General features: G+C 45.7%; 2 protein-coding genes across 5 annotated transcripts in view; one reads left to right on the forward strand and one right to left on the reverse strand.

The window, feature by feature from the left end:
- OPTN (optineurin) overlaps positions 1-27,029 on the reverse strand; it is a 543,667-nt gene that overhangs the window by 104,927 nt on the left and 411,711 nt on the right. The window lies entirely within an intron of this gene.
- LOC147751508 (uncharacterized) lies at positions 8,795-16,560 on the forward strand. The gene is made up of 3 exons (XM_086954932.1): positions 8,795-9,175; positions 9,321-10,128; positions 16,532-16,560. The coding sequence occupies exons 1-3, from the start codon at positions 8,795-8,797 to the stop codon at positions 16,558-16,560; spliced, it is 1,218 nt and encodes a 405-aa protein (XP_086811058.1).

The raw sequence follows: 27,029 nt of genomic DNA on the forward strand, positions 1-27,029 counted from the left end.
ACAGTAGTTCCAGTATAAAAATGTGGACACACGGTTTCAAAGTTTAGCAATATGAGGCTATGCATAATGCTCCCAGAATGCTCTCTGATTAGATGCAAATATTCGCAGAAGCTTGAAAGCAAGATTAATGATTCTTTGCTTTCAATATAAAATGTTCCTAAAAAATGAAAGTAGGAAAAACATTTTTTTGCTAAACTACTGTAAAAATATTTTGCAGCATCATTTAGTAAAATGTGTTGATGCATGCGAGTATTTTCCCAAAATATTCATATGAGAAAATCAGTGTAACCAGTTTTAAAAAGATTTTGAGAAACATAAAAATAAACAAGCATTGGCAAAACCAGTAGGTCTGAAATGGTGGTCAGCTTTTTAATTTTGGCAATGCGTGACTTGTTTTGGCTTGTTTTTTGTAAAACCTTAATGAAGTGAGAACTGCCGGACCCTCACCGTTATAACAAACATTGGCAAAAGCAAAAATTGGTTTTGGTCTCAAAAAAGCACACACTGCCACATTAGTTACTGGCACTGAACAAAACTACTTTGTTTGCAGATATGCTCCTTGTGAAAGAGCAGAATGCGGTCACTCACCGTGAATCCAGCCGATACAGAGAGAAAATGTTAAACACAAAAGGTCATGGTTAACGACAGACCCAATTAGCCCAATTATTAAAGAAAACTGAAAAGCGCACCCTTGGTGTATATACTTGCATTAAGGGCAGCTATATGGCTTTTGTGAATTCACAAGAATTTACAGCAGTAGGGCAAGAAATAGTACTAGAAAATATTTGTCAACTGCATTTTAGCATGAGCAAATATGCATGTGTAGATTTGCTCACGCGAAAACCTGAGTGTTTGCAAGTTTATTTTCCCTCCAAGTACTTTTTTCCCCAACTTTGGAAGAAGGTTTACGTCTGCCATTGTCAGGAGTAAATTTCCAACATTTCTCAGTTTTGGAAAAGATTAGAGAAGAGTTGTTGAAAACCTTTAAAACATGTAATTTAGTAGGTTTGCACAGACTCAAAAGGACATTCCAACCCTGGAACTATTCTTTACCCCCTACCTTCAGTCCCAGTATGTAGATCTACGGAAACGTAGCAACATAAAGGGATTGCTAGTATTCAAACACTACTATGGTATGAGCCTTGGTATAATCAGAGAGGCTATATAAGAGCTCTTATATAATGAGATTGCTGCCATAATTTGTCGCCGCACAACATGGCACCAAAGAGACAAGTGGATTTTGTTACAGGACAAGTAGATTTATGAAGCAACCTGCCCCATGGACAAGTAGATATTTTAATAAATTCCACACCCCTTGGGTATATGGCTCAGCATAGACACACAAGAAATATGGCATAGGAATTATGGTCGACTGATGGGAGTGGCAGGAGCATAAGGTAGCCACCTTGTCCACGCTACCATTATCTCTGGCGTGTAGATAGCCATAACCAAAATTATAGTCCAGCCCAAACTCCTATATTTATTCACTAAAGTACCAATCCCTCTCACACAAGCATTTTTTAAAGAAACTTCGCTCCATGATGACTGCCCTCGTACTGGCGGGGAAGCAGTTGTGCATTCATTGGGAACTCTTGACGCTGCCGCTTTCGCAGGGAGGGTTGGGTGCACCAGACTTTCAACTATACGCACTGTGCGCACAAGCTCAGGATATCCACTATTGGGTGCACCCGATCCCGTTTCAGCCCCAGGTGGCGGTGGAAAAAGGTATGGCCGAACCCACCCCACTGCAGGTAGCCCTATATCAACCATATCACAGAACAAATGATGAGGTGAATACTGTAGAGAAATTGCGATGGGCAGGGGAGGGATTAAGGTAGCGAACCAGGACCCTGTCACAATATAGTGAAACCCAGCGAGTGCAGTAGGTCTGCCGTAGTCTGGAGGTGGGAGAAGATAGCTTGGGGCGAGCCCGCCTTCAACAGCCAGTCATCGAGATAGGGGAAGACTGGAACCCCTGATCTGGGCAGATGAGCTTCGGCCACCGCCCTCACCTTTGTGAACACCCGAAGGGCACTGGTAAGGCCAAATGGGAACACAGTGAACTGAAAGTGCTCGTGGCCCCCCGTCAATTGTAGGTAGTGTATGTGGGCTGGCAAGATGGAAATAAGCGTCCTGCAAGTGCAACGCCACCATCCAGTCTCTGGGGTCGAGCGCAAACAGGACCTGAGCCAATATGAGCATCTTGAACTTCTTTTTCCAGAGGAAGAGGTTGAGGGCCCTCAGGTCTAGAATAGGACACAGTCCTTTGTCCTTCTTAGGCACCAGAAAGTAGAGGGAATAACAACCAGGACCTACTTCTGGCGCAGGGACCCTCTCTATAGCAACCTTGGCCAAGACATCTGAGACTTTCTGGTGGAGAAGTGCCAAATGATCCTCCGATATGCGTTTGCAAGACAGTGGCATGGAGGGAGGAGTATTCTCAAAGGGGAAGGAGTAGCCTCTAACTGGCCGCTGATGGGTCTGAAAATTCAGACTATGAAGGTTTTGAGGCTGCGGCAGGGTTGGGGTTAGTAAGGGTGGGAGGGGACTGGCCCGCCCGCTGGATCCCAAACCCACGAGGTCGCTGGATCCCACGTCCAAAGCCACGCAGAGCCTGGGCAGCTTGCATGAACCGGTGGCTAGACTGGGCCGGACATGGTTGGGTGGCCCTTACGTAGCAACAAAATGGACGAAAAGCAGACTGGAGTGGGTGAGAAGGCGCAGTGAGGCCCAAAGATCTGGCCAAAGCTCTAGAATCTTTCAACAACTCCAATGCTGAGTCTGCTTTGTCATCAAAAAGATGACGTAAATCAAAGGGTATGTCCATCAAGGTTGATTGGACATCCCCTGAAAAGCCAGATGTCCTCAACTAGGTGTAGCATCGAAGGGCAAATGACGTGGCAATCGTTCTGTCCAGTGAATCGGTGGTATCTAGTCCACATCTAATGGCGAATTTGGCTGCGTCTCTCCCATCCCCCCTGCCTGGGAGAGAACGGCCAGGGCCTCCTCCGTGCACTGAGGCTGCACCTGCGTGACCGTATCCCAGATGGTATGGGAGTAGCAACCAAAGAGGCAATTGGGATTCATCGACCGCAGTGCCAAGCTGGAGGAAGTGAACTTACGCTTTCAAAGATGATCCAGCTTCTTGGATTCCCTATCTGGAGGGGTATGTGCCTTTAGAAGAAGAGGCTTTGAACAGCAAGCTATCAGGGGAAGGGTGTTGGGTCGAGAACACCGGGTCATCCGGGGCAGGGCGGTAAAGGCGGGCAATGGTCCTCTCCACAGGAGCCCATGTGCTAGGCTTGGACCAAGTGCCAAGGGGGACACCAGTGAAGGCCTCATTGAACGGCAATAGGGGTTCAGAAGAGGAAGTTGCAAACTGAAGCATCTCTGTCAGGAGGTTAGTCCTGATTGCCACCGAAGGGAGCTCCAGGCCCAAGACCTCGGCCGCCCTTCTCACCACCACAGCATAGGACACTTTCTCCTCCGTAGCCACGGTAGGGGGGAGAAAACAAACCAGTGTGACCACTGGCATCACCAAGGTCTTCTCGTCAGTCTGGTTTTTCTAGCTGGTCAGTTAAAAGGTCCATAAACTCCTCCCAGTCCTCATCACCACCCTCTGGTCGGTAGCGAACACCAGGGATGAACATGGGAACAAAAGTACCCTCCAGCGTCGGTCCGGCTCCAACTCTGGTATGAGGATAGGCACGGTTGACGCCGGGGTTGTTGTCGTCAAGATCTGTGCCGGGGAAGGTCAAGGTCTGGATCACCAAGGGCCAGCCAGGGCTAGAGCCACCGGCATTGAAGGGCCAAGACCCCGACCTGCTCCGTGGGGCCTGAAGGCGCGCTGGCGGAGTTGAGCTGCCCAAAGACTAGGTGTAAGGTCTTGTAGAGTTGAATAAGTTGAGCAGGGAACACTTCAGCTTCCGGAACGGGTGGAAGCAGCAGAGTCGTCCCTAAAACAGGGCCCGGAGACAGAGCCTTTGAACGGCGATGCTCCAAGTCAGTCGACCATCGGGGAGAAGGTGAAGAGCACTTGTGCTTCTTCACCTCTTCTTGTGTTTTGACTTACCCGAAAACCTCTACGACTTTAAGTGCGATGAGGAGTGGGGGCTCTGCTAACTGTCTCAAGACCTTCCTCTCGAACGAGACCGGGAACGATGCAGAGCTGACCACCAGGCCTCCAACAACTTTCGGGACGGCTCCCGCAAAGACTTCGGGTGCATGGCCCGGCAGTCAGAGCACGACTTTGGGTCATGTTCACACTCCAGACACCACAAGCACACGCGATGCGGATCCATCACCGACATGATCTTGTGGCTGGACCCGCAGGGCTTGAAACCAATCTGATGCTGGGACATCCCTCGCGCACCAAGAGTCAAAGACTCAAAAAAGATGCCAACAAAAGTCACAAACTGGTTAGCCAAAAAATGGCTTATGGGTGGCTCTCTTCAGATATGCGCTAGGCTGGCGCGGAAAAAGAAAGAACTGATGTCAGGGCACAGATGCGGCCTCTGATTAGGCACAGCGCCATCATCCATGCGACCACAATACCAATGTGGAGTCAACCAATGCCACATACTGACACACATGGGTACTGCTAAAGAAAAATCTCCAGATCCAGACTGGTGCCTGGGGGAAATTCCAAGGTAAGGAATCTACAACCAACGGTCTCTTTCAGATAAGTAGTGCATGTAGTAATTAATACACTAGCCCTCTTATTACAACTGCGCAAGGGTCACATTCCATTATATAAAACATATTGCCCAACAGGTAGCTCCCGAGTTACTAGTAGCTCACTAGCTATCTGTAGTTAGCTCTCCCTTGTGTAGTCTAACCTGCAAAACTAGAGGCTATTGCTTGGTTGAATTAATATATGTACCGAACCTAATAAAACAAGTATATGTAGCCAAAATGTGCGCATTTTCAGTACTTAAAGGCTGATGTTTGGAGAAAAATGGTTTCCAAAGGCTTATATCTGAGTAATAAATAAATGCAACATTGGGTAGAAGTATTTCCAATATTATTACTTGAGGGAGAATCATTGCAGCTATGTCTGCTATATAGTACCCTCATAGAGAAATTCCAAATTGACAACGCCTTTTTGACATTACTGCTGGTGATCCTGCACTAAATTGATTACTGCTAGTAATCATGCATATGGTGGCTACTAATGTAATCCTTCATGATGGGATCACTATTTAAATCACTAATAATATAAGAAGCTCAGGATTATTTTCATTGAACGTAAAAGGCTCTTATGGCAAAAAATGTTGTAGACTCCTGATATAACAACAATGGTGGCTGACTCATATTGCATGTTATAATAATTGATGATTGAGGAAAAAAATTCTGAAAATACTTGCAAAGCCTACTGAATTTGATGTTCTTTCTGCATATATTTGAAACCTTGTGTCCTACCTCTCGATAAATTCCTTTGTGAACTACTACAGATAGCAAAAACCAAATATGCAGACCTGCAGAGACTTCTATGCTATCCTTTATCACTGTTGAGAGCGAGATTAAAATCCTATGTTATACGTGCCATTTACAGGCTGGAAATGCCACAAGATTTGTGTCGCCAAGGTTGGTTGTAACCCACCAGGTAGCCAACCCATTCCTCTTATGACTTAGAAGCATGCAGCAAGGGGTAGGTTTAAGAGTGGCCAGGCCCAGCTTCCAACCCACTGTTGGGTAACAGGTTGTTGGTGTTCCGCCATTGCAGAGAATGATAAGTTTGACGGCCCACCAACACTAGATCATCCCATTGACCCCTGCTTCAGACCACTGTCCTGCTAAGCACTCCTGCAAAGGATGTTTATGTTACCTGTCATGGGGTACTTTGTTGATACAGAAGGCCATCATGCCAAGGAGACGCATACGTGTCCTGACTGTGACCTGTCAGTTTGTTTGGAAAAAGGGATAAGTGTCTGAAAAGACTGTTTCCTGGCGGCATTTGGGTAGGCAATGCCCCCGCCCGAGTTAGGAATTGCAGGGCAGGATTCTCCATTAGTGCTCTGGGGCTGTGATATCCCCCCCCCTTCACATTTCTGTACGAATATTAACCACTCCCCTGCTGATGACGGAACCGCTCAGTCATCAGCCGCGGTCGCGCTGAGCTGATGACGGAGCGGTTCCGTCATGGCCCGGCCGCCGCGCCTGCGCGGCGCGTTCTATTGAGCGGGCAGGGCCGTGACGGAACCACTTCGTCATGAGCACAGCGCAACAGACGCTGGTGACGGAGCGGTTCCGTCACCAGCATGCGCCCGCCGCTCAGCCGCCCTCCCCCCTTAGCACTGCGGCGGAATAGCCGCCGCAGTGAAGGGGTTAAATAGTTTGATTTATTTAGAAATACAATTGTATCTCTAAACAAATTAATGTATTTAAGTCTGGGCTGCCTGTTCCAGGCTGCCTGCCCCAACTGGCTTTGAAGCAGGAGGCAGGAGGCAGTAAACCATCTTCCTAAACTGTGACGAACTACGGAGGGCTTACAGTTCTAAAGCCCTTCATTGCCACTGTAGTCTATGGTAGTATCCTCTATAGGTCAGTGATGCTTTCATGCATCAAGGTTTAGGGTGCTCCATCCCTGCGTGAGAGCAGCCCTCCATCATTCACAAGCATAGAACCCACCTTTTCCCACTCGTCACACGTGGAAGTTGATGCAAACGCTTGTTTTGGTGCCTTGTTCTCAGTAATGGTAAGTGTTAGAATGCTAATCTTCTGTTATGTATATTGTGCTGAGACTCCTTGGAAAAACGAACCTCCCCTACTGACACACCCCAGGCCCTGGCTGCACGTCGCTGGCTGCTGTTAGAAGTGGAGCTACTGCATTTGTTCCCCCACAAAATTGATCCAAAAGACTAGCAGGCCAGGGTTCTTGTTCACTTGTGAAGTTGATCCAAATATCCGAGTCAATAACAAAGTGGGAGATATGTGCCTACAGTATACAGTTATCTGCTGTATGACATTAAAATGGCCCTAAATGTATGCCCTTAACAACAATAATGCCAAAACATGGATTGATTTACGAACAATGAGTGTTAAAAACATTAAGGCATTGCATGTCAGGGATTTAGTTCCTCTCTTATTTCAAGTTTTACTTAATCGTGCCTCCCTCAAGAGTTAGCTACTTAATCATGTTCTGTTTCTGTGTTTTTTTATGTGCATACATTGAGCTGTGCTAGGTGTTTATGAGGGGCTTTGATTGAGAGCGTTGACGCGGATGCCAAAGCAAAGTGCCTGTCAGTGGGTTGGCCTCTCTGCAGAGCACACAGAACAATGGTCAGTTGTAATTGCGATTAGGTGAAAATGTATGTAAAGGGGGTGCACAGATGGCAAAATATTTACAGTGAAGAAACAAAAGGAAATACATTGCTTAAATGTGAGTGAGTGCAGTGTATATTTGGAAGAGGTGAAGTGAGGGAGATGAAAGGAAGTGCATTCAGTGAAGAGTGAACAGAGGCTGCTGGAGAGGAAAAATAGGTGGTTGAAGATGTGCAGATAGACGAGATGTGCAGAGAAAATGGACATACACATCTAACATGAAGCGCACATAACTGAAGGCCAAACTCCTTTCACAGGCCTCAATACTATTGAAATATCAAAAATGAAACATTTTGAAGATTAATCATTTAGAACAAATCCTTGTTTTTACTCATCTAACAGCTGATAACGATTGGCAAAGCTGATCGTACATACAGGTTTTAGATGTAGGTCAGTTGTTGTGTTATATATCTGGATGCAATTACATCTGAGAGAGAAACCAAAATACTGGTGGTAACACACTATAGGAATCACAGAAAGTGATCTTAAATGTTCTTTTTTAGAGAGCCCCCATATTTTTCATCCCACTTAAAATCATGTCTTCTCATATTTCTATATGACTGATTGCAATCAGAAGCTGTGGGTTCTTCCCGAAGCCTAGTTAGAGCATTTTCTTCCAAAGTTGATGCTGTGTGCAGTGCAAGACACTGGGCAAGCACACACTTTAAAAGGCTGAAGTTGCTGGGTTGTACAATTTGCACATTACAGTTACTGTTAAACATGTTAGTGCAGTAAGATATAGGGCAGTTTTTAATGTGTTAAATATTTCCAGACCATTGCTTTGTAAGCCTTGCATGATCACTAAATTTTATGGCAAGACCGGAGGCTCCTATTATGCTTTCTTATCTTGCTTTAATTACACACAGCAGCCAAGATAAGTAAAAAACTACAGTTCCCAGAGGGCCAGGGGACAAACTGGGCCATGGGACTGAAAAAACGTGAGAATACATTAGCCAATGACAATGAACCTATCAGATAAAGACCCTAACTGACTGCGCAGCTTCCTCTTTTCTTGCTGCTCGCAGTCAGATAAGTGCCTTTATCTTTGCTCTCAGTACTTTTATGCTCTGTTTACATTTATTGTGACCGCTTGTGCTATATTTGCATTGTGCCTGTTTAGCGCGCCCTCGCGCTAGTACTTTGCGCTATTCGCGCGTAGCTACTCGAAGCTCCGGTGCTTCGTTTCTCTCCCCCCCCTTCCCCCACCGTTTTCAGACGCTCTTGGTAGCGTCTTAGCGCGCGCGTCTTCGCGCGCCTTCTAACCTCTTTCTGGGTTTCTCTCGCTCCCCGGTCACCGTCCTGCGTGTGACTGCTGCTCCGCCTTGTGCTCCAGCCTCTGTGCCTTCGGAGCTCCGTGTGAAGACGTCGCTTCACGCTCTGCCCAGCCCACAGTTTGTACACGCCCCCGCTCTGTCTATTAACCCTCGCCTACCTCCTGGGTGATATTTTTGGCTCTATTGACAGCCTAATTATGGAACGCGATAGTTCCTCAGAGGAAATCCCTTCCCAGGAATCTCATACTTTTAAAAGGGATTTAAATAAATTCATTAATAATTCAGTGGAAACAGCTGTGGAAGTCTCTATGAAGAGAATGTCAAAAAACATGGAAAATTCAATGTTAAGCATCATGTCCAAAATGTTGGCCCAGTCTGCGGGGGAAAGCAGAAAGAAAAAAGTGGAATTCTCTGCTCAATCTCGTGCCCCTAAAAAAGCGTCTGTGATTAGCGAGTCTTCCTCGCACTTGACTGAGGACTCTGTTCCTCCCAGGCCTCCTTCTAAGGAGGGGTTTGTTGGCTCCGAGGGTAAACGCAAACAAAAAGAGAAACATGCAGAGTCTCCTAGGAGAAAATTGGTAATTTCCACTATATTGGACACAGATGACGATGATGATGATGCTAATTTCGATGACGCTGACCAATTGATTGACCTGTTTGATACTACTGACCCTTCCCCCCCCCCCTGCTAAATCTCCCAAATTGGATTCTTTTTCTTTTGAGCCTGTTTTTGACTCGGAGGGTTTTCCCATGTTTGATCCCTCCACTATTCGTCACCCTAATTCTACCGAATGGTTCCCTTCTCACCATGTGGGAGAATATATCTCTGCCAGGCTGCGTCTCCCTTTGGAAGCACCGGTAAGAGCCAGGCTTAAATCTGAATGTCCTAAGCCTTCTCTTCCAGACAAAATTACGATGGTCCCTTCCATCGACCAACCTCTCCTCACTTTCTTCTCCAAGTTCGGCAAGGACCCCCGCAGAGGCGTGGATAAAGCTTGGACCACTTGCCAAGACAAACTATTGGATATTGTGGGCCCTCTTGCCCGTATCTTTGATTTAGCGGAAGCTGCCCGCTTAGAGGGTTCTGAACTTTCTGCAGAAGATGTTTCCATGTGGGCTCAACGCGCCTTCTGCCTTCTAGGAAATGCTAACTCCGCAATCACTCATGAGCGCCGTAAAGGTCTCTTAATCAAATTGGATCCTAAACTTTCAAATCTGGCTCCCATGGATCCTGGCCCCAAGGCGAATGGTCTCCTCTTTGGAGATTCTCTGGTTCGTGACCTTAGTAGATTTGTTTCTACTTTTGCTTCTTTGGACAAAGCCCAACAAACAGTAAAGAAGGTCTTCGCCCCTCGGGTTTTTGGACGGGCCGGCAGAGGCAGGGGTCGCTCTTCCGGCCGTGCCTACAACCAAGGCTCCAGAGGTTCGTCCAACAACAACCAGGACTACAAGCCTCAATTCTATCCCCAACGTGGCCGTGGCTTCAGAGGCAAAGGTCAACGAAACTATCGTCAAAACTCCAACCAACAAGGTAAGCCTTTCTTCTTCCCCTCCTGTGGGGGGTCGCTTAAAACTGTTTCTTCAAAAATGGTGCACCCTCACTTCAGATCCGTGGGTCTTAAACACGGTACAAGGCTACCTGATAGAGTTCCTTTCCCCTCCCGTCCAAACTTCTCTTCCCCCCCTCTCGTCTTTTCAACTCTGATGGCATCTCAAATTTCAAACGAGATCGAGGCTCTTCTCCTCAAAAGAGCAATTCAAGTTTTTCCCTTCGACTCCTCAGGCTTTCTAAGCTCCATTTTTCTTGTTCAAAAGAAAAACAAGAAGCTCCGCACAGTCATCAATCTGAAATGGTTCAATCAGTTTGTGGTTTACCGCCATTTCAAAATGGAGACCATTTTACATCTGAGGGACACTCTTCGTCCCAACGACTGGATGATCCGTCTGGACCTTCAGGACGCATACCTCACGGTCCCCATCCATCACTCTCAATGGAAATTTCTTCAATTCCAGTGGACAGGTATCAACTATTGTTTCACCTCTCTTCCCTTTGGCCTATCATCCGCGCCCTGGTGCTTCACAAAGCTTTTGAAACCAGTGGTCGCCTATCTTCGATCTCTTGGCATAAGGCTAATTATTTACCTGGACGATATCCTTCTCATGAATTCGGACAAACAGTCTCTCCTCTCCGACCTTCTTTTGACTCAGTCCCTTCTCCTAGATCTAGGTTTTCTCATCAACAAAGACAAGTCGTCTTTGACTCCTTCTCAGAACACGGAGTTCTTGGGGTTCCTGGTGGACTCTGCTGCAGCGTCCCTTCGCCTCCCTCTTTCCAAGGTTTCCAAGATCAAAGCGGAGATCCTATCTGTTCTTCAGTCCTCTCTTTTGTCCCTCCGATCTCTTGCACGGATTGTCGGCCTTCTCTCCTCTTCCATTCAGGCCATCTTTCCGGGCCCTCTCCATTATCGTGCTCTTCAGCGCCTAAAAATCCGTCATCTTCGTCAAGGCCTTGCATATTCAGATCTCGTGGCACTAGACCCAGAGTCCCGCACCGAGCTTCAATGGTGGATAGACCATTTAGATGCGTGGAACGGGCGCACTATCTTCGCCACGGCCCCAGATCTAGTCTTAGAATCAGATGCAAGCCTGTCGGGCTGGGGCGCCCGGTGTGGACCAATCTCGACTGGAGGTTCATGGTCCGCAGAGGAGTCAAAGTTGCACATCAACTGTTTAGAGATGCTTGCAGGTTCCTTTGCGATCAAAAGCCTTTCCAAAAACAGGATTCACTGTTCTATTCTCCTCCGCATGGACAATGTTTCTGCGGTCCGCTACATCAACCATCTTGGCGGAACACGGTCCAAACCCCTGGCGGGCTTGGCAAAGAGTCTATGGGAATTTTGCCTCGCCCATCATCTCTCTCTGACTGCCGAGTATCTCCCTGGAGATCTCAACAGCGTGGCGGATTGGCACTCGAGATTTCTTCGAGATTCCAGCGATTGGAAGCTTTGTCCATCCGTTTTCCTCTCTCTTTCCCATCTTTGGGGCCCTTTCTCGATCGATCTTTTTGCTTCCCGTCTCAATTCCCAATTGCCCCGGTTCTACAGTTGGCGCCCGGATCCCCTGGCCTTGGCGACAGACGCTTTCCTGCAGGATTGGTCTCGTCATCTTCATTATGCCTTCCCTCCTTTTCTGATGATCAACAGGGTTCTTTCTCAGGCTCGCCGCCAGTCCTCGTCCCTGGTTCTAATTGCCCCCTTCTGGCAAGCCCAGGTTTGGTTTCCGACTCTTCTCGAGATGGCAGTGGACTTCCCGGTCCTTCTTCCCTCTTTCGGGGACCTACTTCTCAATCCTCAGGGCGAACAACACAGTCTCATTCTCGACTCCTCCCTGCAACTCTCGGCCTGGAAAGTTTCCGGCCTTCCCCTTCTGACGTCCTCATTTCACAAGAGGCTTCGATCTTCATCAACCAAGCTTGGGCTCCGGGAACATCCAAAGCATACAGATCCGCCTGGTCTCTTTGGACAAGCTGGTGTTTGGAAAGGGACCTCGATCCCATTTCAGCCTCTCTGAATTTCATAATTAATTTCCTTGGTTCACAAGCCAGTGCCGGTAAGGCTTACCGCACCATCAATCTCTATCACTCTGCCATCTCCCTATACCATTCCCAAATCGATGGTAAACCAGTTGGTGCTCACCCTATGATTTGTCGTCTACTCAAGGGTGTCCGTTGTGCGAAACCTCCGTTGGCTAAGTATACCTCTTTATGGGATGTTACAGTGATATTTAAATTGTTTAATGATTGGCCAGACAATGCTGTTCTTTCACTAAAAATGCTATCTGCTAAACTCACCATGTTACTGTGTCTAGTTTCCATTAAAAGAGTTTCTGATGTTAAGGCTCTAGATGTTTCTGCTCGCCAATATTCTCCTTCAGGTGTGCTGTTTCAGATACGCAGACGTACTAAGACTAATTTGGATTCAGTGTTTTATCCTTATTTTCCAGCTCATCCCAAACTGTGTGTGGGACAATGTTTAAAAGTGTACGAACACCGAACTGCTGATCTCAGAACGCCCTCTCTTTCTCAACTCCTTATTTCCTTTCGTAAACCCCATCTTCCTGTCTCTTCTCCTACTCTGGCCCGTTGGGTCCGTTGGGTCATGTCTCTTGCCGGAATTGATGTCTCCGTTTTCGGGGCTCATTCGGCCAGGGGAGCCATGGCTTCTACAGCCTTTTGGTCTGGCTCTCGTCTGGAAGACATTCTGAGATCAGCAGACTGGTCAAATGACAGCATATTTCGCATGTTCTATTGTAAACCTGTTCATACTGTGGCTTCTGATATTGTTAATATGCTTTAAACAAGCATAATAGGAGCCTCCGGTCTTGCCATAAAATGTAGATTTTTCTAGTATTCATGACGGAAAATCTTAATTTTATTAAAGACACGGAGGCGAGTATTATCCCGCCGCAACATTTCTTAACTTTTGTTCTCCCTCCCTACAGCGAATCCAGCCTTGCCACCGGCTTCATCTTAGAAGATCTACCCTTCAACTTCTTCGATCTTCTCCTTCGAGTGCTCCAATTCCAATGCTCCCGGATCCTCCTCCTGGACTCCTGTTTGGTCTTCTTCCTTGGATTCCCCTGATACAAGACTTATGTTCCTGGACTTTGGCTATATCCTTAATTTTATTCATTTTTCCTTTGTTTAATGACTATACTTGATCTGCTCGCCAGCGAAAAGAGGAAGCTGCGCAGTCAGTTAGGGTCTTTATCTGATAGGTTCATTGTCATTGGCTAATGTATTCTCACGTTTTTTCAGTCCCATGGCCCAGTTTGTCCCCTGGCCCTCTGGGAACTGTAGTTTTTTACTTATCTTGGCTGCTGTGTGTAATTAAAGCAAGATAAGAAAGCATAATACTCGCCTCCGTGTCTTTAATAAAATTAAGATTTTCCGTCATGAATACTAGAAAAATCTACATTAATTTGCATGAAAAAGCACCATTTGGCAATCTTTTTAAAAAAAAAATTATCTTAAGGAAGATCCAGTCTGGATCCCACGTTTGTCCATGAAGCTTGCTCGCATTGCTCACTTTATAAAAGTAATACCGAAATTTTACGTCTCAACACTTTCAAATGTCACCAGTCGCCACTGGGGAATTGCCCTCAGATAAGGTTAAATCTAGTCGGGTCGGAGGTGGGACTTTGAGAAGCTGATAGTAAAACCTAATCTATGAATTGGATTGACAGTGATCTGAGTGCATTTGTAGCATTTTTGACAAGTGGCACTCTTGATGAGTCGTCCAGATAGAGGAAGACGTAGATGCCTTGTCTGCGGAGGTGAGCAGCCACTACCGTGAGGCATTTGGTAAAAACCCTGGGTGCAGTGATGACTCAGAAGGGGAGTACCTTAAATAGATAATGTCTGATGGATTTGAATGTGGAAACAGGCACCAATGAGGTTGAGGTGTGACCATGAAGTCGCCCTATTGTACTAGGGGGATGACATCCTGAAGAGTGAACATGTGAAAGTGATCTGAGAGAATGTATTCATTTAAGGGCTTGAGTGCCAAAATTGGTCTGAAACACCTGTCCTTTTTGGAGATTAAAAAGTATAGCGAGCAAAATCTCAGTACCTCAGTGTACAATCAATCTCTATGAAGAAATATGTATCTCTCTATAGAATTCTTAACCCTCCATAACACCATACACTTGTCCAAATAAAACAAAGCAAAGAGGGCATTATGGGCACAGTTGCCCCAAAATAAACATAAAACAATTTATCAAGTACCTAGATATATATAAAGAAACATCTTTAGTCGTATTCAAATAACAGAGACAACCTCAATTCAAACATAATAGAAACATAGCTGGTGACAAAAATCCCATTTGAGATATATATACATACAAACACACAGTCTTGATTGTCAAATCAAAATAAAGGCAGGTGCTCCTTCTCAATTCTTGCAAAGGAGCTGCCTATGCATTTATTTTCCACCTTTCACACAAAATAAAAAAAGACCAAAAAAGACAGAGGGCGAGATTAAGCCAACCCCTATTTAGCACATTAGCGGCACATGACACAAATCAAGAACATTTTAACAATACCCAGGGTGACTGTAGTTTATAATGCTATGAACTAGATGGAGCCATTGGAGCTACAACGTCCGGCATTCCTGTAGTTCATTAGCCATAGGAGCAACGGCCACGTAGTTGAGGACATAACGCTTCTAAATGGAGGCCAGGACAGAGAGCCCATATTACAGCAGAGAAGGGGGCCCCAGCAGGTGTAAACGCAACGCCGAACTCCTGACGAAGTGAGTTAGCACTCTGCTAACACCACAGTTGCGAAAGCACTCATCAATAGTAATCAAGTGAGGTAATAAACCTCCCTAATATTAGATGCTTCGGCCATTAGAGGGTTCGCAATTGACATATATCTTACCTACTGGCAGTCGCCTGTAGGTAGTTATAGTTAGAACCTATTATCCATAGGAAATCCGCAACATTCTATTTGGAATAACTTTGGCGCCGGTTGACAAATCTACGTGAAATTTTCATAACTGGTCGGGCACTCTGGTCAGCTCCTATCCTGAAAGTCTCAGGGTGATTCGTCAAGTGGGAGTTGAGAAAAAAGGGGGGGTCCCAATTCATGTTTTCCCCATGCAATTTTCCATAGGGACCTTTAATCGCAGCTACAGCCCGAACTGCTGAACGGAATTACACCAAATTTGGCAAAAAGGTAGATCTTGGTTCAGAGTCGTGCCTTTTTGTTAAATGGTGTAAATCTGTTCAGTAGTTTTTTAGATATTAAAGGAAAAAAAATACATATATATCTGGGCGGAGCCTAACCACACATCTCATCATGAGATCTGATTGGCTGTCAGCACTTCATCCAAGAAGAGTTGGCAGCCATCTTGGAACCAATATACATGATAGCACCTCATTAAAAAGCATTTGAGTTAATAGAAGGTTTTAAGACTTTAGTTACATTATACATCATTTGTTTATGGTACCATGCTCATTTTAGGAATTGTGGTGTGTTCTAAGGTGATTTTACCATGTGAAAAAGCCTTCTTCTGGGATATCAAGAAACCTGCTCGAGAGAAAACTATTATCTCATGCTTTTCCCACAGAGGTTTGGAAGGTGATCTATAAGCTAAACTGAGACCATATTTTCTGTAAATTCACATTACCTTTCTCAGTCATGTCTGAAATTCTCAGTAAAACATGTACATCCAACAAGGGCAGAGACTGTCAGTTGATTTCTTTGTGTTCTACGGCAGCTTCCCAGAGTCTTCTAAAGAACTAGAGCGCTAACAGTCCTACTTATGACTTATCATAACTTATCATTTGCGCAAGTAAATCCAATTGAGATATTGTTTGGTTTATACATATGTACACCCAGATCTCAATCTGGTCTACGGGTTATATTCCTGTTGCTTTTCCCTAGATGTAATAGTAAAGCATAGGTATGGATTAAGTTGGTTTAGCCATACTTTAAATCCTTCAGTGCGCTTTTCATCCCGTGCCATATTACCAGGATGTCATCTATGTAGCGACGCCACAGGCGTATCTCATTTTTGTAAGGGTTGTTCATCCAGATGTTCTCTTCCTCGAACCAGCTCATGTAGAGGCAGGCTATGCTTGGGGCGAATGTACTGCCCATGGTTGTTCTGTGTTGTTGTAGATAGATGTGATTTTCAAATTTGAATAGGTTTTCTGTCAGTGCTAGATGTTCTAATGTCATAATCCATTTGATCGGTGCTTGCCAAGGCCAATCTTGGGTCTGTAGTATGTTGGTTTTTACACAAAGGCTTTCATCCTGTCCAATATGCATGTACAGTGCCTTCAAGTCCAGGTATGTCATGGTTTCTTGTGTAGGGTTGTACTCCACTTCAATCAAGATGCTAAGAAAATGTTTGTTATCCTTAATGCAGGTTTTGATTTTGGTGACCAAAGGGCATAGAAACCAGTCAGTGTATTGAGAGAGTGGTTTGAGAAGAGAACCTACTCCCAACACGATGGGTCTGCCGGGTGGGGGTATTCTTCCTTCATTGATTTTGGGTATTGTATAGAACTGAGGAGTTCTTGGTTCAGGGGTGTTTAGAAACTCATGTTTTTTTTTGATAGCCATCCTTTTTCTCTGGCTTCTCTCACAATGGTCTTGACGGTTCATTGTAGATGTCTGGCCGTGTCTCTTTGTAATGGGGTATACTGTCTGGTGTCTGACAATAGGTTGAGACAGGCTTCCCTTCACCTTTTCTGTTCTTGAATGACAGTGTCTCCGCTTTTGTCTGTTGGTTTGATCACTAGATTGGTTTTCTTGCTGATAGATTTCAATGCCTCTTGTTCACTTTTGCTAAGGTTGTTGACGAGGTCTCCCCTTTCATTTAGTTTTTCCACCTCCTCGATCACTGCCTCTTCAAAAGCAATTACCTCTGGGGACATATAGGTTTCTTCCTCATATTCGTGTATCCGTTATCTGTCTCTATCATGGGGATTCCTAGGAAAAAAGATTTCACTCTGATTTTCCTGAATAAATCAGTCAATTCGCATCTGGTCTTAAATTTGTCCATATTGTTGGTAGGGACGAACCCAAGACACATGTTCAGGGCCGCTAGTTCACTGGGTGCAAGTAATTAATCTGTGATGTTAACTACAAGGTCTACAGGCCGCTCAGGCCTGCTTGCTGGTCCCTTGTTTGACTCATTGTATTCACTCCTTCCCTCGTCGTCCCATTGGATTCTCCTTGCACCTTGTCTGCCCAGTCTTCCTGGTCTGCCGCCCGTCCTAAAAAATATTGTTGGATTTGGTATTGGAATTGTGGGGGACCTTGAAAGTGTAACATAGGTGGTTGAGTTTAAGTAGGATTGTGATATCTTCTGCACCATTGTTCCCCTCGCCAGCTCTTGGTTGAATTGTCGCTGAACCACTCTTCTTGATCAGAGTAAGATGACAACGAATCACTTCTATTTGAAGACTCTGCTTCTGAATCTTATAGTTTCTCGTAGTCATCTTTGGTGTACAGATATACCTTCACATGGGATTTCTGCAGATCTTAATGTAGTTTGCTGATCTTACTGTGCATGAGGTAGTCTTTGTGTTCACCAATCTCTTTGTTTATTTCATCTAGTTTTTTCTTGAAGACTGTGACCTTAATTTGGGTGTGGAGTGCATCTTTGCCGGCCTTGATCTTGATCAGCAAAGCCTCCGATAAGCACTTTGTTGTGTTGAGGAACAGAATAAGCCAGTTTTCTTTAGGTTTCGCCTACACAGCACGCATGCGCTGGATATGAGGAGACCTCCTGAAATCGATTCGGTTTTTCATTCAAAAACGTGCACGCTTTGCATTGCTTTCAATGGCAACGCATGCACGTTTGGCGATTCCCTTGGGGGAGCGAGCTTTGAAACAATCTGTTTGTAATTAACTTGCACACAGATGGTGCCCATTGCTCACTCCCACAAGGAAAACAGGCGCAGGCCCCCTGCTCTCTCCCCTCCCCCAGCTGCCTCCTCCTCTCCTCATCAAACTTGTTTATTTAGAGAGCAAGAGCATCGGCACTTAACAACAGAACAGCAATACTTGTAATTAGAGAGTACCGTCAGTTGCACTTCTGTTTTTCCATTTCAAGTTCAGCATAATACATACCGTATTTTCCGGCGTATAAGACGACCCGGCGTATAAGACGACCCCCTCCTTCTCTTGATTAAATGTAGGTTTCGTCCTATACTCGCCGTATAAGACTACCCCCACTTCCAACACTTCCAAACATTATGTACCGGTACTGTATTGCCAGCGGGAACCTTCTGCAGTCCCCTTTCAATGCCCATGAACTGAGGAGATGACGTAGGGTACTGACGCTCCTCTCCTTCCGATGAACGTGAGGTTTATGGCCACATCGGAAGGAGAGAGAGGCGCCAGATCAGCGCATATGCCGCTGTGTCTCTAGGCTGAACACGCAGTGAGAAAACCGAAATGCCCCGTGAGACCCTCTCCCATCGGCACTACGGGACTGTAAGTAACTGTGCACAATTTTTGATTCATGTACCGGTAACGTTTGTATTTGTTATTTGTTCTGTTGTACCGGTAATTTTCTCTTCATGTATCATTACCGGTCCTATTGTGAAGCGCGCAGACACCTTCGGGTAAAGTCCGCGCTATATAAAATCGCATACGGAGGTTCGTGGGTGCTGACTTGGTTCTACTTAATCTTTGCTTCAAATTCAAAGTCAGTGGAGCGTTGCTTCCACTCGTAAAAATTTGGTTTCCGGCGTATAAGACGACCCCCGACTTTTGAAAACATTTTAAGGGGTTAAAAAGTCGTCTTATACGCCGGAAAATACGGTATATGTTTTGTATCACTAACACCAAAACTTATAAGTCTATCATAAATGAGCAATTCAGTTGAAACCGTCAGCCGACACAACTGTGTAAAGTGACACAAACGAGGGCGCACCCTGCCTAAACGCAGCGTGATATAGAGCTTAGGCAGTTTTGGACGAAGAGAAACAGATAGTTCTGTGTAAGAAGTCGTGGTTATGTGGAGAGATGGGGCTGTGACGACTCGGCAGCTGTTAAGCAAGCACACGGTTAATTCAGCGCTTAATATGTGCAAATGAAAAAAAGTCCAAGGGGGGTCAAAGATTTTCTTATGAGCCCATCACTCCTGAATACCACTAGTCTTGATTGCACACCGTGCCTCATTCTTCCACTACCTTGCCCTGTCAGTCCATCTGCCACTCAGGGTCGTTATCACTGCTCTCTTTCTGTCTTCCAATTTCTCTTTCTCTTTTCTGCCCTGGGTCCAAGTATGGTGATGGTAACAAAACCATGTCCCCAACAATGACAGGCGGCGTACGCCACTTGAGACCTCTGTACAAATTAAGAACTCGGCGACAGTCTTTTGAAGACATTCGCCACTGTGTTTCCCTTCCTAAATTTCTGACTCTTCTCTGGCCCTCCAGCACCATCTGCTGCCTACTACCTGCAAGCGCCGTCCAAAGATAAACAGAGCATCGCGTGCGAACAACTTGCGGTTGTCATTTAGTCACCTGAATTGGAAGGAAGTGAGAGCGACTCATTGAGTAGTGAAAAAAGCAAACCCAGCAGTGAGATGAGAATCAGTGCACTGTGCAGCTGGGCAATGGTAACTGCCACATACGCTGTTGTGAACGTATCTAGGACCCTAATTAAATATTCCTGATTTATGCCCTTATGTGGTTATTCAAATCATATCCTTATAAGGGCATAAGAATCATATCCATATTTAGTCATAGCCAATGCAGTCCAAATACGGCAAGGCTCCTTCCCTAGACTCTTAGAAAGTACAACGCGTTCTTTAAACAAACAAAACCTCCAGCAGCCCGGGAATTCCCCCTGCTTCTGTTTTGATTTGTCCTAGAACTCTTGAGAGTCCTGAAAGAACTGCCAGTTCTTAGTGACAGTTCTTAGTGACGTCTTTTGTCCAACCTTATATCAAACACGGCACCTTCCAGGTATAAATATACCAGCATTTGCCTTAAGCAAACACACAGTGGTTTGGAGCAGAGCGGCTATCTATTTGCCCAAAGCCCAGCTGATGCGAGTGCCGAAGGAAGCCGACCCTCCCATTTGACGAACTGAGAGCTGTTTTTTCTCCTGCCGAGAAATCCAGCTCCAGTGTTTCCAGTCATCCTTGCGGGTTGCTGGGAAATCGAGTCCTGAGCAAGAGATACAAGACCTCCTTCATTCTAAAACCAAGGTACGGAGCTGATTAGATCCTTCGAGAATTCTTAAGTCATAAGTTCTTATATAGCGCACGAATCACCAAAAAGGTCTCAAGGCGCTTAGCAGAAAGAGACAACGACCCTGAGTTAAGGAAGGTGACACTGGTTAGTTAGGGAAGAGCCATGTTTTCAGACCCTTCCGAAAGGCCAAGTGGTTAGAAATGGATGAGAGATGAAGGGGCAGTTTATTCCAGAGTAGGGGGGCTATATAGGAGAAGGCCCGACATCCATTTCTCGTAGTTCTGGCCCTTGGTTGGACCAGGAGGCATTTAGAACTGGATCTTAAAACTCTGGAAGGATTATACAAAACCAGTTTCTTTGCTAGATAAGAAGGACCAGTTCCCATAAGAAGCTTGTGGACAATACTAAGTATCTTGAAGTGTATCTTGATTCAGATTCTTGGCAAAACTAACTTAACTTAAACTGCAGCTCACTTACTCCTTCCCACGTACTCGGCTTAGGTTATGTACACTGGGGTAGGCGTAGTTTAGAAGCACCAGTTGAGTACGTTTAGTCAACTTTTATCATTGTATGTATTGTATATATTTTATCCGTTTTAAGTATCATATGGTTCAGAAACCATATAAATGCTTTTACAGTATTATTTCATAATACTCTTTTTACTGTACGCACTTTACTTTATGGTAAGTATTGCAATTGTGGCAATTCATTTTTCTTGCATGAGAAAGAAGACTGCTCAATAAATAACAACTTTTATTGAAAACGCCAGTCTCTCTTTCTCTGCACTCTGGTAAAACTAAGCATGCACTATTGACTGAGTGAAATAGCTATCTATTGTTTTCACACGACTCTGGAAACATACTCCTTATTCTGGAGGGAGCAAAGTTGTCATGTTTATGCCGTTGTCAGAAACTAATCCCTTCTTGTCTAATGAGGAAAGTTAACTTCTTCCTGTTCATTCGAGAAAGTTTCTAGTGTCCTCAGAGCTTGCTGGCAAACCTAATCAAGTCTAACATATTCAGTAGAGACCTAGTCGACCTCAGTCCTGCGTCTAAACTATTGTTTGTATTATTCCAATGCGCAGAGCCTATTGGGAATATAGGAACTACACTACAACACACAGTCGCGTCCCTGGCAGCCCAGGGAAGAGGAGAGGAGAGGACGGCTGTATAGAGAGAATAGCAGGCAGCATCGGAGCACCCTTAGACAAACCCTTTCCTGCGCTCGAGGGCAGGATCCCCTTTCCAGGATTTCACGTACATTCATTGTCGTTTTTTTCTTTTTTTTTGGGAGAGCAGTTTTTCATCTTCTGAAGAATACTTTGGGTCTCAGGTGGTTTGCCTTCACCTTGGGTAAGTTTATGCAAGTCCCCTTTGTGTAACTCAAGTGCGAAGGCAAGTGCCTCTCAACCAAATTAACATTTTGAGCCTTAAAGAGAGTAAATGGAAGGATGTGGAATTGCTGATGTTGTACTCATCTAATGTTGCACATGTTGATGCAGGCCGCCCCTTCATGACAGACTGTATCTCACTTGATTTCTTAAAGCTCATTGATCGCAGTCACCAGTCTGCGCACATCTGTGTGTGTTATAAGCATCTTTCATTGCACAAAATGCAGTGGTATAAAAACCAATGTTTCGCAGGTAACCGTGAAACATGGAAAATATTTCACAGTTTCTTCTGAAATATGAAAAACAACTTGCAATTATTCGGCAGGGATTATGCACAGCATGTGCATCTACAGCTACACGTGCCTCGAACAAAATGTTCTCTCATCCGATGGAATCATTTTTTTTCTTCTCTAAATCTGTGTGAATGGGCCCTAGGCAGATGTTGATTTTCGAATTAACAGCAACATATACAATTGACTAAACCCTTGGTAGACCCAGACGAAGTGTTCATCCTGCCGGTCCTGGCTGTCAAATGCAAAAACCACAGTTGATGGACAGAATGCATAACAATGTCATACATTCACCCCAGTACAGAGATCTGGGCCTAAATCCATCGTTTTTTTGCACTCCTCACCACCCCAGTTCAGACATGGCCATAAGCAAATCAGTCTGACCCTGTGCCTCATGGAAACAGTCCAGCCCGAACTGCCAAGCCATGCCTTCCCTGGGATGGAAACAAGCTTCAGAGGACCGGTTTCTGGCATTCCAGCCGTCTTCCGCCCGGTTTGCTTGAATCCAGTGGTGTGGAGTGCATGGGACTCACGTCTGAGCATACCCATCCCACTCGGGGTGACAAATGCAAAAACCACAGTTGATGGACAGAATGCAGAACAATGTCATACATTCACCCCAGTACAGAGATCTGGGCCTAAATCCGTCGTTTTTTTGCACTCCACACCACCCCAGTTCAGACATGGCCATATGCAAATCAGTCTGACCCTGTGCCTCATGGGAACAGTCCAGCCCGAACTGCCAAGCCATGCCTTCCCTGGACTGGAAACAAGCTACCGAGGACCGGTTTCTGGCATTCCAGCCGTCTTCAGCCCGGTTTGCTTAGTCCTGGCTGTCAAGGCAGTAGTGCTTTGTGAACTTATGCATCTATGTCCTTCTTGCAGTCTGGCACCCTATGCACCAATCAATGCAGTCTTGACTCTGGCGGGATGAGCTTTCTGTTCTTCTAAGAACTGTTTCTTGGCCAGTGCATAGCAGATCGTAATGCAAAATAATATCCACCTCACCAGGGTCCACTTCTGCACACATTTCTCTTGCTTTGCTCCAGAAAACCCCACCTAAACTGATAGTTCACTCAAAGGACCTTGGTACGATCAATGTAAAAATTCAAAGCCCTCTTGGGGTCCAACAGATGAGATGAATGTAAAAAGGTAAAGCCCTCTTAGGGCTTGACAGATGAAGCTTCTCTTCTTTCAAGGGGTGAATGGGAGCAAAGAATGCCGGTACAGCGGCAGATGTGAAAGGGAGTTACAATCTTAAGCATAAGGACGTCTGAGTGGCCAGCAGCAATTTGTCTGGGAAGACAATGGTGTATGGCGAGCTGAAGCAATCACAATGAGGAAGTACGTTTTCAGAGACATGGGAGGCAGGAAGGAAAGTAAACATGAAGTGAAGATCCCAGTGGGGCATAAATAAGGAAAATGCTACTTACCTGTATGCATCTGTTCTTGGCATGTAGAGCTGCAGATTCGTACACTAAGCATTAGATCGCAACCTGGTGTTTGGCTCGGACGATTGCTGGTCTTTGTCTTCTTGGAGAAGTCTTTGTAGTCACGATATAGGTGACTTCTCCCTTGGACAATACTGCGCATGGGCATCGGCTCCATCCTTAGATAGTTTTTCGCCATGATGGGAAATGATGGAGTTAGTATAAGTGAAGAGAAAAAAAAAGGATGTCCATGCGTGTACATCTAAGTAAGATGAGGACTGGAATTGATACAAGTCCGGGGAGGCGGGAGGGCATGTACGAATCTGCAGCTCTACATGCCAAGAACAGATGCATACTGGTAAGTAGCATTTTCCATTCAAGACATATGAGCTGCAGATCGTACACTATGCATCGATTGTGCAGTAGTGTCTCCCCTAGCGGTGGTCGCTTGTATCCATTGGAGTAGTCTGAAAAAGTGTTCTAAGGACAGACTGGCCTACTGCAGCTTGCTGCTTGGCTTGCACATCAACACAATAGTGTTTAGTGAAGGTGTGTGGTGTAGACCATGTTGCTGCCTTGCATATGTCCTTTAATGGTATATTTCCGAAGAAAGCCATAGAGGCTCCTAGTTTGCGAGTGGAGTGTGCTCTAGGAAGAAATGTTAGTGTACGTTTAGCTTTTTGACAGCATATTTGTATACACTTTACAATCCACCTGGCATTCCCACCTTTAGAGTTGCCTTTGTGTGGAGGATAAAAGGAGTATGCATCTGTTCTTGGCATGTAGGGCTGCTGACATTCATATCTGTGCATAGATCGCCGCCTAGTGTTGGGTCCGGATGATTGCATATTGTTGTCCTGGGAGAGTCTTCGAAGTATCACTAGATAGGTGGCTCCTCCCCTGGACTACAGTGCGCATGGGCATCCTCTCCATCCTCAGATTGTTTTTCGCCATTGTGGCAGAGATGGAGTATGATACAGTAAGTGATGTCCATGCTAGAGATTATTTCTGAGTGCTACAGCTGCGAAAGGCACCGGGGAGGAGGGCGGGCGATATGAATGTCAGCAGCCCTACATGCCAAGAACAGATGCATACTGGTAAGTAGCATATTCCGTTCGAGGCATGTGGGCTGCTGAATTCATATCTGTGCATAGAATGGATAGCAGTCTCCCCTTTAGCGGTGGTTGCCCGTGCCAGCTGCAGCAGTCTGAAAAAGAGTCTTGAGAACAGCTTGTCCTACAGCTGCTTGCTGTTTGGAGTGTACATCTACACAGTAGTGTTTGGTAAATGTATGTATGGCAGACCATGTGGCTGCCTTACATATTTCTTCTAGAGGAATGTTTCCTAGGAAAGCCATGGATGCCCCTAACTTGCGTGTTGAATGCGCTCTTGGGGGAACTGTTAATGTGCGTTTAGCTTTCTGATAACAAATCTGTATGCACTTAACAATCCATCTGGCTACACCCGATTTGGAAATGGGGTTGCCTTTATGCTGTGGTGAAAAGGCAACAAACAGTTGCTTAGTTTTCCTGAAATGTTTTGTCCTGTCTATATAGTACAAGAGAGCTCTCTTACCGTCTAGTGTATGTAGAGCTCTTTCTTCCACTGAATCTGGATTTGGGAAGAACACTGACAGTTCTATTGTTTGATTGATGTGAAACTGGGATACCACCTTTGGCATACATTTAGGGGTTGTACGTAGCACTACCCTATTTGCGTGAATTTGGATGAATGGCTCCTGAATAGTTAGGGCTTGCAGCTCACTAACTCTTCTAAGTGATGTAATCGCCACTAAAAAAGCCACTTTCCACGTTAGGAATTGTATTTCACACGAGTGTAGAGGTTCAAAAGGTGGTCCCATCAGTCTGGTTAGAACCACGTTCAGGTTCCAGACAGGTGAAGGTGGGTGTCTTGGAGGAATCACTTGTTTGAGTCCCTCCATGAAAGCTTCAATAGCAGGTACTCTGAAGAGTGAAAGGTGCTGCCTGTTCTGAAGATAAGCTGCCACCGCAGCAAATTGTATACGTATGGAACTGTAGGCTGGTTTGCATCTGTGTAAATGTGACAGATAACATATGATGTTTTGAGTTGATGTATCTAGCGGAATTACGTCATTATTGTTACAATAGATGACAAATCATTTCCACTTTGCCGCATAGCATGCTCTGCTTGTAGGTCTTCTTGCTTTCTTGATAATATTTATGAAGTCAGGAGGCAAGTTCAGATAATCAAACTCTATGACTTCAGGAGCCAGATCGCAAGGTTCGACTGTTGCGGATCTGGGTGCTGAATGTCTCCATGGCTCTGCGTTAAAAGACTGGGTGTTAATCGCAGCCTTTGATGAGGCACCACGGAAAGTTCTAGGAACGTGGTGTACCACGGATGCCTCGCCCACGTTGGAGCAACTACGATGAGGGTCATTGAGTGTTGTCGTAGTTTGCGTGCCACTAGTGGTATGAGCGGGGCTGGTGGAAAAGCGTACGCAAATATGCCTGACCAGTTCATCCATATCGCATTGCCCTGACACTGCGGATGTGGAAACCTGGCGGCGAGGCTTTGGCATTTTGCGTTTTCCCTTGTGGCGAACAGGTCTATCTCTGGGTGACCCCACTGCTGGAAGTACGGTTGTAGCACTGAGGGATGTATCTCCAACTCGTGCATTTGGTGGATGTCTCTGATGAGCAGATCCGCTATCTGGTTGTCCCTGCCTGGGAGGTGTTCCGCCGTGAGGAATATGTTCCTCTGAATGGCCCACTTCCACATGCTTTGCGCTAGATGTGACAACTGTGGAGAGTGTGTCCCTCCCTGCCTCTGTATGTAGTACATGGCAGTCATGTTGTCCGTCCGGATCAACACGACTTTGTTGCACAAATGTACTTTGAACGCCTTCATTGCCATAAAGATTGCCATCAGTTCCAGCAGGTTGATGTGCATCCTCTTTTGCTGTGTCGTCCATAGTCCCTGCACTGTGTAATGGAGGACATGCGCTCCCCATCCCAGGAGAGACGCGCCCGTCGTCAGCACAATTTTTTTTTTGGTACAGGCTCTTGGAACGGTCGTCCCCTGCAAAGGTTTTGCGGGTTCCACCAATGCAGAGAGTTGTATGCGCTACCGGTCACCAACACTAGGTCTTTTAATTGTCCTTGAGCCTGGTTCCACTGCTGTGCTAAGCACTCCTGAAGCGGAGGCATGTGTAGTCTCGCGTGAGGGACTATGAAGATGCAGGAGGCTATCATGCCTATGAACTGCATAAACACCCTTGCTGTGAGCGAGTGTTGGGGTCTGAATTTCTGAATCAGTAATTGAAAGCTGTTGATTCTTGCGGAGTTTGGCTGTGCCTTTGCTGCCAGAGTGTCTATTGTCGCTCCTAGGTACTGTTGTACGTGGGCGGGTTGAAGATGAGACTTTGGGTAGTTTAATGAGAATCCGAGGCTGTGTAGGAAGTGAATAGTGCGGGACATGTGGCTGGCACATTGCTGGGCTGACTTTGCTTGGATAAGCCAGTCGTCCAGATAGGGGTAGACGTGAATATGTTTTCTTCATAGGTGCGCAGCTACTGTCGCTAGGCACTTGGTAAACACCCTGGGGGCTGTTGTCA

The sequence above is a fragment of the Lissotriton vulgaris genome, chromosome 1_1 (assembly GCF_964263255.1).
Source record: "Lissotriton vulgaris chromosome 1_1, aLisVul1.2, whole genome shotgun sequence".
Classification (NCBI taxonomy): Eukaryota; Metazoa; Chordata; class Amphibia; order Caudata; family Salamandridae; genus Lissotriton; species Lissotriton vulgaris.

Coding starts and splice junctions, on each gene's coding strand:
- LOC147751508 (XM_086954932.1), top strand. CDS start 8,795: ATGGAACGCGATAGTTCCTCAGAGGAAATCCCTTCCCAGGAATCTCAT. Junction 9,176..9,320: donor AGTCTCCTAGGAGAAAATTG/GTAATTTCCACT, acceptor TTTTCTTTTGAG/CCTGTTTTTGACTCGGAGGG. Junction 10,129..16,531: donor TCAAAACTCCAACCAACAAG/GTAAGCCTTTCT, acceptor TCCTTAATGCAG/GTTTTGATTTTGGTGACCAA.